Here is a 13,214-nt window from a genome sequence, read left to right on the forward strand (position 1 = left end):
ATCAACTGCAGCCAGGATGATATAAGCAGGGAATTCTGGGTCTATGTTATCATAATTCTCCCTCCAGCTCTCAGACAGATGTGGACGATGACATGTTTAAAAACTGACATGTTTTACGAGGTGACGAACACAGAATACGTAAACACAAGTTTTGTTGCGTCTCCCATTCGCCTCCCCGACCCTCTACTCCTGACCCACTACTCCTCCAATCCCTCCCTTCACCCCTCCCTTCCAGCTGACAGAAGTTGGCTGCCGGCCTGTCAGTCCCCAATTAAAGGAGTTGAAAGTGAGTGTCATAATAAAAGAATGCAGCAAGATTAGAGGAGTTTTCAGGAGGAGAGGAGGAGGGGAGGGGAGGGGAGGGAGGAGAGGAAGGAAAGGAGGAGGGGAGGGAAGAGAGGAGAGGAGGAGAGGGAGGGAGGGAGGGAGGGAGGGAGGGGGGGAGGGAGGGAGGGAGGGAGGGAGGGAGGGAGGGAGGGAGGGAGGGAGGGAGCAACCTCCCATTTAGAGGGGACATATTCAGAAGTTATTGGATGGAAAAAAACATACACAAGAAAATGTTTAATAGTTTAGAATACTTATATATCTGTATTTTTGTTCCTTTTATTTTCATGGGTCTCTTTCTCTTTCTCTCAAGGAGAAAGGGAGCTTCATGCTAGTGAAATATCTCATCCTTCCATCTTCGCTGGGTTTATTTTGCTGAAGTTCCAGTTTCAGTAGGTTTGTCATTCTGTTTCAGAGTTCTATTTGTCCTTGCTTGTTTAGTTCCTAGGTCCTCCATCGTCTTCCGTTCATTTTCCAATATGACTGTGGCGAGTCCTGGAAAACTGTGCCTCTGGACCGGGTTGCTGCTAGAGGAGGAGGAACTCCCATAAGTGCTTTTTCATGTCGTTGGATCTTAGTCTGCGATAGTTACTGTCTCCTGTGTCTGTCACCCTTCTTCATAATAACACTATTTCACCCTTCTTCATAATAGCACTATTTCACCCTTCTTCATAATACCACTATTTCACCCTTCTTCATAATACCACTATTTCACCCTTCTTCATAATACCACTATTTCACCCTTCTTCATAATATCACTATTTCACCCTTCTTCATAATACCACTATTTCACCCTTCTTTATAATAGCACTATTTCACCCTTCTTCATAATAGCACTATTTCACCCTTCTTCATATTAGCACTTTTCACCCTTCTTCATAATAACACTATTTCACCCTTCTTCATAACAGCACTATTTCACCCTTCTTCATAATAACACTATTTCACCCTTCTTCATAATAGCACTATTTCACTCTTCATCATAATAGCACTATTTCACCCTTCTTCATAATAGCACTATTTCACCCTTCTTCATAATAACACTATTTCACCCTTCTTCATAATAGCACTATTTCACTCTTCATCATAATAGCACTATTTCACCCTTCTTCATAATATCACGATTTCACCCTTCTTTATATTAGCACTGTTTAATAGACTGCTTTGTGAAACAGAAAAACACTTCCCTCTCCTGTTGGTCCAGAGATTAGAGTTGAAGCGTTTGGATTATGGATTATGACATTGTGGGGACCAAAATGAAGGACCTCCTCTGGACTCTAGAGTCCCTACACAGCAGATGTGGTTAATGGCGATGTCAATGTGAAGAGGTGGTGTACTATTGTTCATGCTGGCAAAGTCTGTCTTTCAAATCTTCAAATGAAGTAACATCACAAAAGGTTCCAATCTAACCCTTGGCTCTAACAGTAAGGGGTTGGAGGATCAAGCCAGTTTGAGAAGCTAGCACTTCATCTGAAGGTTGGAACAGCGGGTTTGGTAGGGCTGGGAACGTTGAATCTCAAGCCTTCACCCTACTTTCAGTCTGTGTTTGAATGACAACATAAGTGGGTCCAAGTGATTTCATTATAAAGTTACGTCTGAAACGTGAACTTCAGACCATTTCCACAAACAAAATAGTCAAACATCTGAACAAGATGTTATAGAAAAATGCCAGAAAACCTTTCATTTCTTTTCATGAAAATAAATATGGTATAACATTTCACATTATGCTACATTGCTCCACATGAATGCCAGATATATTATAACAATGGTGTAAACATTGGCATGTCTTATTCTGCCATCTGTAATTTAGCTTCTCCCTAATGAAAGGAATAATTATCACAATCCATCAGACTGATCTTGGACCGCATTGGGAAGAACTACTGAGGTGAAATCATGTTATTGAGAGGACCACTGGGTTGTGGTTGTCATTTGCTGGTAGTAGTGGTGAGGAGAGAGAGACCGCATTCCAACTCGTGTCCCAAAACATTGGTCAATACCTCAGCTTTCAAGATGACTTTGACATACCCACCTTATTTAGCAGACTAGAGACCTCGCTTTAGAGACCTAGATCATTAGACTAGAGACCTAGCTTTAGAGACCTAGACCATTAGACTAGAGACCTAGCTTTAGAGACCTAGACCATTAGACTAGAGACCTCGCTTTAGAGACCTAGACCATTAGACTAGAGACCTAGCTTTAGAGACCTAGACCATTAGACTAGAGACCTCGCTTTAGAGACCTAGACCGTTAGACTAGAGACCTCGCTTTAGAGACCTAGACCATTAGACTAGAGACCTCGCTTTAGAGACCTAGACCATTAGACTAGAGACCTAGCTTTAGAGACCTAGACCATTAGACTAGAGACCTAGCTTTAGAGACCTAGACCATTAGACTAGAGACCTCGCTTTAGAGACCTAGACCATTAGACTAGAGACCTAGCTTTAGAGACCTAGACCATTAGACTAGAGACCTAGCTTTAGAGACCTAGACCATTAGACTAGAGACCTAGCTTTAGAGACCTAGACCATTAGACTAGAGACCTCGCTTTAGAGACCTAGACCATTAGACTAGAGACCTAGCTTTAGAGACCTAGACCATTAGACTAGAGACCTAGCTTTAGAGACCTAGACCATTAGACTAGAGACCTAGCTTTAGAGACCTAGACCATTAGACTAGAGACCTCGCTTTAGAGACCTAGACCATTAGACTAGAGACCTAGCTTTAGAGACCTAGACCATTAGACTAGAGACCTAGCTTTAGAGACCTAGACCATTAGACTAGAGACCTAGCTTTAGAGACCTAGACCATTAGACTAGAGACCTAGCTTTAGAGACCTAGACCATTAGACTAGAGACCTAGCTTTAGAGACCTAGACCATTAGACTAGAGACCTAGCTTCAGAGACCTAGACCATTAGACTAGAGACCTAGCTTTAGAGACCTAGACCATTAGACTAGAGACCTAGCTTTAGAGACCTAGACCATTAGACTAGAGACCTAGCTTTAGAGACCTAGACCATTAGACTAGAGACCTAGCTTTAGAGACCTAGACCATTAGACCAGAGACCTAGCTTTAGAGACCTAGACCATTAGACTAGAGACCTGGCTTTAGAGACCTAGACCATTAGACTAGAGACCTAGCTTCAGAGACCTAGACCATTAGACTAGAGACCTAGCTTTAGAGACCTAGACCATTAGACTAGAGACCTAGCTTTAGAGACCTAGACCATTAGACTAGAGACCTAGCTTTAGAGACTTAGACCATTAGACTAGAGACCTAGCTTTAGAGACCTAGACCATTAGACTAGAGACCTAGCTTTAGAGACCTAGACCATTAGACTAGAGACCTAGCTTTAGAGACCTAGACCATTAGACCAGAGACCTAGCTTTAGAGACCTAGACCATTAGACTAGAGACCTGGCTTTAGAGACCTAGACCATTAGACTAGAGACCTAGCTTTAGAGACCTAGACCATTAGGACTAGACCACTCCTCCATCTCCTTCATCTCCTCCGTCTTCTCCGTCTTCTCCGTCTCTTGCACTGTCAAACCTCTGCTTCTCTTTGTCTCTATTCCTATTTGTCTCAAATCAAATCAAATGTTACTTGTCCAATGCTCCGAATACAACGGGTGGGTGGTGTAGTCTTTACCGTGGAACTCTTGCTAACTAGCTCTTCCCAATGATGCAGAGTTCAAAAAGGATAATACAAATAGAAACAGTAACAGTATGACTATGAAGGTTGTGTATTTCTGACTTGCTTTTCAAAATGGTCGATGGTCTGGAGTTGAACATTAAAATAGGAATGTTTTGTTGAATTTGATCTTGTTAAACTTCAATCCAATAATGTGAAATGTTCTGTTGTCTTCTTTCAAAGACCCACCACATGACCCTGCAAGTACACACACACACACACACACACACACACCACACGTTTTCCCTTCAACGCCGATAAGCATCTCCTTCTGCAATCGTTCATCCCTAGCTAACATATGCACGCCTTGTTACAGGCCTTCCTCGGGAAACGTGTAAAACACAATTTGGCAGAGAATACAGTACTTCTGAGGCCATTTTTTGAATGGGTGCTGTTCTCCCTCTTTCTCCCCCATCAAAGCCTCGGACAATAAGTGTTTTATCGCCCCTGGAAATGAGCGCAGGAAACAGATGTTGTTCTGATTAAGCACACCGACTGTGCCAAAGATCTCTCCGATGCCTTGTGGCCCGAGACACAACCTGCAGCTCACAGTCAGATAGATTTATCTGTGCTCATGTGCCGCAGAGGGATCTCACTGCCAACTCACTGGGGAGTGTGTGTGTGTGTGTGTGTGTGTGTGTGTGTGTGTGTGTGTGTGTGCGTGTGTACGTGCATGCGTGAGTGAGCGTGTTTATTGTTATAATAAGCAGGAAACAAAGCCAGTTTGATGGTTTCTACTTTAATAAGAATGCACCACATGGCAACCCTTCATTTTACAAACTAGATATAAAAGACCATAAATAATGACATAAGTTACATGTACCTAAAATCCTTGACAAAATAAAACAAATGACCAAAAATCTAATCAAAATATTACAACAAGAAAAAGAAGATGAAAAGAATGTTAGGTCTACATGGCTGGATCATATGGTATCAGAAGGCAAACAATGACCAACCTTAATGTGTGTTTCATCATTAACTAAATGTAAAAGTACTATACAGTACATTCTGTTTTCCTTTCCTCACACTTCTTGCATATTTCCACATGACAGGTCGTTGACGGATTAAAACCCTACTTCAGCAAAGAGAAGATCATTGAGCTGGGCTGGTATGGAGGACGGAGGAATCTGTAGTATGTCAACCATCACATATGATCGGAAAAACATTCAGATAGTAACGATTGTATAATTTGTATATTTTTTTAAGTCCTTTGAATGTAACCTGACTGTCATTTGGTGCATATCTGAAACATCTAAATGAAACGAGATCAATGATATTCCCTTCTTATCACCCTTTTCAGCATCAAGTCCTTGTTGACTACATACATCCCCTGCTCAAAATCCAGAAAGATTTTTCTTCAGCTCGGGGAGTCCAATCTGCTTTCTATTGAAAGAGCCTATGCCGATGACTGTCCATCTGTCCTTCTGTGTTTCTGTCAGTACAGGAGGCTATTGTCTATATATTCCACTGGATCCCACTACTAAAGCCATTGCAGATAAGGGTGTGTTGAAAACATCAAAACTCTTTAAATGCTGTTGCTGAAGAGGATTGACAGAGCAGGAGTAGTGGCACACTTTACATTGTTTTTGTCGACACAAAGCAGGTCATGAAATTCCAAAAACAAATTCGTAAACCCCCTCCACTGTAGCATAAAAACAGACAACTATTGATATTATTTTGAAGACATCATAGACACTCATACAGACACAAACACACACACACTCACTCACTCACTCACTCACTCACTCACTCACTCACTCACTCACTCACTCACTCACTCACTCACTCACTCACTCACTCACTCACTCACTCACTCACTCATTCACACACACACACACACACACACACACACACACCCTCAACACACTACCACATGCTCACTTTACATGCAAACCGAAAACACAAAGGAAAATAAACTTACAAATTCATAAAACAAGTACATCGTCTGCTGGAGCAGGGTCTAGTTTATATTACATTATTTAAATGTTTTTAAGCGTTGCTGAATCATTCATATTGTTTTCGTAAGCTGTTGATGGTGGTCATTGATCGCTAGTCTGTTTGTCCGTTCTGAAAAATGGAGCGCCGCCGAACAGTGAACGTGCCAGTCATGGAGAGATGAGGAGTCTCTTGGAGGAGACTCCAAGAAGAAGAGGAGGAATTCTGGTCATGGAGAGAGGGAGGAATCCTGTTGATGAAAGGCGGTGGCAGCTGGAGGAGAGAGAGGGAGAAGCGGGTGGGGGGAGACAGAGAGAGAAAGAGAGAGAGAGAGAGAGAGAGAGAGAGAGAGAGAGAGAGAGAGATTGCGTGTGAGAGATCACGTCAGCCATGGTTGGTTTTGAAAGTGTTCAGTTTGAATGCCAGTTCTGCCTGGCATAGAACTACTCAAATATCCTTGTGATGCCCAACAACACATAACAGTTAAAGCATATGGAAAGTTCTAGTCATTCAATGCTTAACAAGAACATCAGCCTTCACCAACCGATACAATGACATCACTGCATTATTGGTTGGCAAAAGCCAACAATGGAAAACATTTCCTTCATCATGGGAACCGATCCTGAGTCATGCCGCTATGATAGTATTTAAACCCAGGTCTGCAGCCTATTTAAAATCGTTCAAATATTTTAATAATTTGGTTTAGCCTGCCTGGAGTGCCAGACGGGCGGGGTTTGTAGTTTTGCTACTCTTCTATTGGTTCCATTGCACCAGGCAAGTGCAATCAAGCCCAGGAAAAGTATTCAAAATGACTTAAAATACTATTTGAACCCAGGTGTGAGCGGCTGTGGTGTGCTGTCTGCTGACCCAGTCAGTGATTAATCGTCCTCATTCACACGCCAGGCGGTTTAGAGCAGTGACTGATCTGAGAACAGGGCTTATTGATCTACTCTACGGCCTCAGGTGCCGGGCTGCTGGTTTATTAACACACCACTCAAACAGCTCAGCACTCAATGAGCTCACCACTGCAGAGAGTTACACAGTATGTACACACTGCAGAGAGAGAGAGAGAGAGAGAGAGAGTTAGACAGTACTACAGTATGTACACACTGCAGAGAGAGAGAGAGAGAGAGTTAGACAGTACTACAGTATGTACACACTGCAGAGAGAGAGAGAGAGAGAGTTAGACAGTACTACAGTATGTATACACTGCAGAGAGAGAGAGAGAGAGAGAGTTAGACAGTACTACAGTATGTACACACTGCAGAGAGAGAGAGAGAGAGAGACAGTACTACAGTATGTACACACTGCAGAGAGAGAGAGAGAGAGAGAGTTAGACAGTACTACAGTATGTACACACTGCAGAGAGAGAGAGAGAGAGAGTTAGACAGTACTACAGTATGTATACACTGCAGAGAGAGAGAGTTACACAGTATTACAGTATGTACACACTGCAGAGAGAGAGAGAGAGAGAGTTAGACAGTACTACAGTATGTACACACTGCAGAGAGAGAGAGAGAGAGTTAGACAGTACTACAGTATGTACACACTGCAGAGAGAGAGAGAGAGAGAGAGAGAGAGTTAGACAGTACTACAGTATGTACACACTGCAGAGAGAGAGAGAGAGAGAGTTAGACAGTACTACAGTATGTACACACTGCAGAGAGAGAGAGAGAGAGAGAGAGAGTTAGACAGTACTACAGTATGTACACACTGCAGAGAGAGAGAGAGAGAGAGAGTTAGACAGTACTACAGTATGTACACACTGCAGAGAGAGAGAGAGAGAGAGAGAGTTAGACAGTATTACAGTATGTACACACTGCAGAGAGAGAGAGAGAGAGAGAGAGAGAGAGAGAGTTAGACAGTACTACAGTATGTATACACTGCAGAGAGAGAGAGTTACACAGTATTACAGTATGTACACACTGCAGAGAGAGAGAGAGAGAGTTAGACAGTACTACAGTATGTACACACTGCAGAGGGTTAGAAAGTGTAATGGCCAACAGTACTGCAGTATATACAGTGCATTCTGAAAGTATTTGACTTTTTCCACATTTACACACAATACCCCAAAACAAAGCAAAAACATTTGCTAATTAATTTTTTTTTTATATCACACTTACATAAGTATTCAGAGCTTTTAATCAGTACTTTGCTGAAGCACTTTTGGCAGCGATTACAGCCTCGGGTCTTATTGGGTATGACGCTACAAGCTTGGCAGTTGGGAGTTTCTCCCATTCTCCTCTGCAGATCCTCTCAAACTCTGTCAAGTTGGATGGGGAGCGTTGCTATACAGCTATTTTCAGGTCTCTCCAGAGATGTTCATTCGGGTTCAAGTCCGGGCTCTGGCTGGGCCAATCAAGGACTTGGTTGTGTGCTTAGTCTTGTTGTCCTGTTGGAAGGTGAACCTTCATCCAGTTCTGAGGTCCTGAGCGCTCTGAAGCACGCTTTCCATCAAGGATCTCTCTGTACTTTCCCTCCATCCTGACTAGTCTCCCAGTTCCTGCCTCTGAAAAACATCCCCACAGTACGATGCTGCCACCACCATGCTTCACCGTAAGGATGGTGCCTGCCAGGTTTCCTCCAGACGTGACGCTTGGCATTCAGGCAAAATAGTTCCATCTTGGTTTCATCAGACCAGAGAATCTTGTTTCTCACGGTCTGAGATTCCTTTAAGTGCCATTTGGCAAACTCCAAGAGGGCTTTTATGTGCCTTTTACTGACGAGTGGTTTCCGTCTGGCCACTATCATAGATGCCTGATTGGTGGAGTGCTACAGAGACGGTTGTCCTTCTGGAAGGTTCTCCCATCTCCACAGAGGATCTCTTGGTCACCTCCCTAACCAATGCTGCATAAATGTTTTGGTACCCTTCCACCAGATCTGTGCCTAGACACAATCTTCTCTCTGAGCTCTACGGACAATTCCTTCATCCTCATAGCTTGGTTTTTGCTCTGACATGCACTGTCAACCGTGGGACCTTATATAGACAGGTGTGTGCCTTTCCAAATCATGTCTAATCAATTGAATTTACCACAGGTGGACTCCAATCAAGTTGTAGAACATCTCAAGGATGATGAATGGAAACAGGAGGCACTTGAGCTCTATTTCGTGTCTCATAGCAAAGGGCCTGACTACTGAAAAAGTGATCTGTTTTTTATTTTGAATACATTTTCAAACATTTCTAAAAACCTGTTTTTGCTTTGTCATTATGGGGTATTGTATGTAGATTGATGAGGACATTTTTGTATTTTTTCTCATTTAGAAAAAGGCTGTAACGTAACAAAATGTGGAAAAAGTCAAGGGGTCTGAATACTTTCCAAATGCACTGTACATAATGATCCAGGTCAGACCTGAATAATTTCACATACCATAGTGTTTTATAGTTAATAGTTTTTATGTTTGTTGTGTTAATGCCAACAAAGATATGTCAAATCAATTAAAATCAAATGAAATGTTATTTGTCACATGCTTCAGAAACAACAGGTGTAGACTAACAGTGAAATGCTTACTTATGGGCCCTTTCAACAATGCAGAGAGATAAAAAGATAAATCATTGTTAAAAATAACAACACAAGGAGTAAATACACAATGAGTAACGATAACATGACTAAAATAACTAAGGGATATTAATAGTATATAATAATAATAATAACTAAGGGATAGGTAGTTTATAGATCCTTACCGTGGTGATTGATGATTGAATAATGTCCAGCATCCATTCTCTTGTTTATTTTGATGTCGTTGTCATTGTTGTTTTGTTACATATCCATCTCTCCGCAGTAGTGCACAGTCGTGTCCAAATAAATCCCATAATCCTTTGCTCTCAGTTCCACATTCAGGAAACAAATACACAGTAAGAATCCAAGTGGTCCAAACAGCTGTCCGTCAAATAACATAGAGCAATAATCAGACCCAGGGGGGCGGGCTGTAATCCAAAAGGGGTGATGAAAGATGTTTGAGGAGGGATGGGATGGTGTTTCGGGAGGACAAGGGGTAGGAATGCACCTCTTTAGATCAAAGATATTCTGAGAAAATGTCCAGAGGGCAACAAAACAGCCCAATCTTGGACAAAACAAGACCAGAACAGAGCAAAAACACAGAACCCCCTTCCCCTCCCTCCTCCATCCCTCCCTCAACCGCTCAGATTCAGAACATCAGTGTTTATCTTGATGTTGGAATCCTCCATTTTGTCTGTTGGTATTCGAACGTAAAGAAAAGACAATCGAGGATATGGCAGCGAGTCACAGAGAACAAGTCATACACACAGGACAGAACACAGTTACGATACAAAAATCTGCTCTGTGGGTATTCCAGAAAGAACTTTCCAGAAATATTACTCTTGCCTAGAGGAGCGATCCCCTCTGAATTCCTTCCAGACCATTGAAGGCACTCCAGTTGGCCTCTCGGAAAAGCTTTCCATCCATCCCGTTCTCAGCGTCGCTCGGACAGAAAAATATCCCGTTCTCAGCGTCGCTCGGACAGAAAAATATCCCCTTCTCAATAGGGCAAAGGTCTAATATCTGATAAAAAGTGCATATTTCCCACTTTTCTTCTTCTTGTTCTTTTCTTCTTCTTTTAAATCCAATTTAAAGTGCATGGAAGAGGTAAACAATTTGATTGTTCATTTTGTCTTTTGATATTTAATTTGTATTATCCGTTAGAAATGAAGTCGTTTCCTTCTCGTTGATCAGACCGGAACCATTCTGCCTTGCATCTGTTGCATTTGGGAGAGCATTCCCTGGACGCTGGTCAGGATCTTATTCTGGTGTGCAGCTGAGGAGATTCCAATTCGGCCCATGTCCCTGTTTTAACAAGAGGAGGAAAGAAAACATTAGGAACCAAGACACACTATGACAGCTTCCTGATTCATATGACAGATTTAACATCCTCTCTAGGTGTCAACCCGGCCTAATATAAATCAGTAAAAAAGTCAGACAGGTCTCTCCTGGATGCATAAATGCTGAGTAAATCAAGCATAACTCACTCCTGTGTCATATGAACCACAGCCTCTGGGGTGGTGTATCCTGCTGCGGTGAAGTTGTCACTGTATCTCTCCATGCCGATGGCCTGCAGCCAGTCCTCCACAGAGCCCAGCGCCGAGGCCACCTCCGGGCTGACCGGCTCCAGGAGGGTGGTGCTGGGTCTGGGGACGGAGAGGGGTGGAGAGTCAGTCTACATCTAGACAACTTGCACTATATTAAAGCAACGGTACCTACAACTCTCAGTTGTCTAACCCACCTAAATCTTTAGTGAGTTTTCTTTTGACCCACCAAATAAAAAAAATGTAATTTTTTTATAAGTACAATCTTTACGCATTGACCAAAATGAATAAGCCTCAACCCACTAAATGTGTGTCAAGCTTCCTAAGCCAACATTTTGAGATACTATTGTCATACCAGAGGAGGAGAGAGAGACACGGTGCCCTCTGGCCTTATGGTTAGTGAGGTTTTTCATCATCTGACGTTAGCCTATCACAGGGGTCAGGCACATGTGAACTACAGTCAACCCTGAGACTTTGAAAAAGGAACTGTAATTCTTCAGCCTCTCTTCTTTCTTTCTGTCTCTTTCCCCCTCTCTCTCTCTCGCTCTCTCACACACACACACACACCTTTTTTTTCTGATGGAATCAGCAGGTTAGACAAACTAAGCGCTAGCATGTGTCCCATCTCTATTTGTCCTCCAAGACAGAAGCCAAGTGAAACACAGTTCCTCCCTTGTGTCACCGACACGGTTAGTTAATCATTATTTAAAGAGAAAACATTAACAACACACACTGTGGCTTTAACCTCCCACTGCTTCTCCTCTAGCATGCAGATATTCATCATGACTCGGTCTTTCTTTCAGGCACTCACCAACACCTTTTCCATCCCTTCATCCCTCCTTCCTTAGCTTCACAACGATATCTGCCATCAAATATTTACCCAGGGCCGGTGCGACCGAGGTGAGGGACTGAGCACACTCACTACGGTCCCGCTCCACTGCACCCCTCCTCCATAATTTAACAGGTGTTGGCTGAAAGGCTTGGGCTGCTGGGTTCAATCGCCACTTTGGTCTGGCTGGGGGGCTGGGGACGGTTGGGGGGGGGGGGGCTCTGGGGTAGTACACAAGCCCCTTACTTTGTTGCGAAATTCGTTGTGAAATACTGTGGTGCTTTGGGCATCTTTCTCCATCTCTACCACCCTGAGCCATGGATTGAGATGTTACTAGGGTCCCCAAGACCTCACCCTTGTTCCTAACCCCCCCTGTAAAATCTGTTCATGGGATTCAGTTCCACTAATTATTCCTCTAGGACTCTCTCTCCCATTCTCCCCCTCTTTCACCCTCTCTCTCTCTCCCTCTATCCCTGGGTTAAAGAAGAACATGTCCTCCCTCCCGACTAGCTCTGGGTCTATACAAATACACAGTTCCACCTAGGAGTAACGACTCCTACTTAAAGGGGGCTTTTTATAACATACTGCTAGCTACCATTGTAATTCTCAACTCTATTAGAACACATACCTTATTTTACAAGGTGTAACATTCAGTTAATGTTGTATGGAAGTACAGTATATAAAACAGTACTGATTACACACATTACAATAATAGTGAATAAACTAAGAAATCTCTGTCTCACCGTGTGGTCTCTCCTCCAGTCCTCTTCAGGCTGTTGGGGTTCCGGATCAGTTTGTCCAGCATGTTGACGATCTGGCCAAACTTGGGCCTGTCGCCCCTCTCCCTCTGCCAGCAGTCCAGCATCAGCTGGTGCAGTGCCACGGGGCAGTCCATGGGCGGGGGAAGCCTGTACCCCTCATCTATGGCCTTGATCACCTGTGGGGAGAGAGGGCAGAGGTTAGAGGTTAGGGTTGATGGTAGACTGTGAGATAGATTACTCAGCCATCCTAATTACACTATAACGATGATGTTATTATAATTGAATAATATGAAGTAATCATGAAAATTGCACAGCTGTAATTACACAGATAATGTTTCTAAAATGACATAACATTCTTATTATTTGACGTTTTAAACCTGAATGTGTTCTTACTGTAGACTTACATCCTGGTTACTCATGTCCCAATATGGGCGCTCCCCATATGACATCACTTCCCACATTACTATGCCGTAGCTCCACACGTCGCTGGCCGAGGTGAACTTCCTGTAGGCAATGGCTTCTGGGGCTGTCCAGCGAATGGGGATCTTCCCTCCCTGTGATTGACAGGTAACAAACTGTTAGTATCGCTCACACTGTACCAAATACATAGGTACATACAAGCATGAAAACGCTGA

The 13,214-nt window shown here is 43.1% G+C and overlaps 1 protein-coding gene across 2 annotated transcripts in view; it reads right to left on the reverse strand.

Annotated features, from left to right (window-relative positions):
* Nucleotides 1–4,733: 4,733 nt before the first annotated feature.
* Nucleotides 4,734–13,214, reverse strand: part of LOC115108932 (ephrin type-A receptor 4) — a 121,981-nt gene continuing 113,500 nt past the window's right edge. For both annotated transcript variants that reach the window (XM_065000489.1, XM_065000488.1), the window contains exons 14-18: nt 12,984–13,133; nt 12,562–12,755; nt 10,933–11,091; nt 9,631–10,750; nt 4,734–6,221 (exon numbers count right to left, since the gene is read on the reverse strand). In XM_065000489.1, the coding sequence (XP_064856561.1) occupies nt 10,636–10,750; nt 10,933–11,091; nt 12,562–12,755; nt 12,984–13,133 (618 nt within the window). In that variant the 3' untranslated portion in view covers nt 4,734–6,221; nt 9,631–10,635. The remainder of the gene's footprint in view (nt 6,222–9,630; nt 10,751–10,932; nt 11,092–12,561; nt 12,756–12,983; nt 13,134–13,214) is intronic.

Source organism: Oncorhynchus nerka, linkage group LG14, assembly GCF_034236695.1.
Source record: "Oncorhynchus nerka isolate Pitt River linkage group LG14, Oner_Uvic_2.0, whole genome shotgun sequence".
Taxonomy (NCBI): Eukaryota; Metazoa; Chordata; class Actinopteri; order Salmoniformes; family Salmonidae; genus Oncorhynchus; species Oncorhynchus nerka.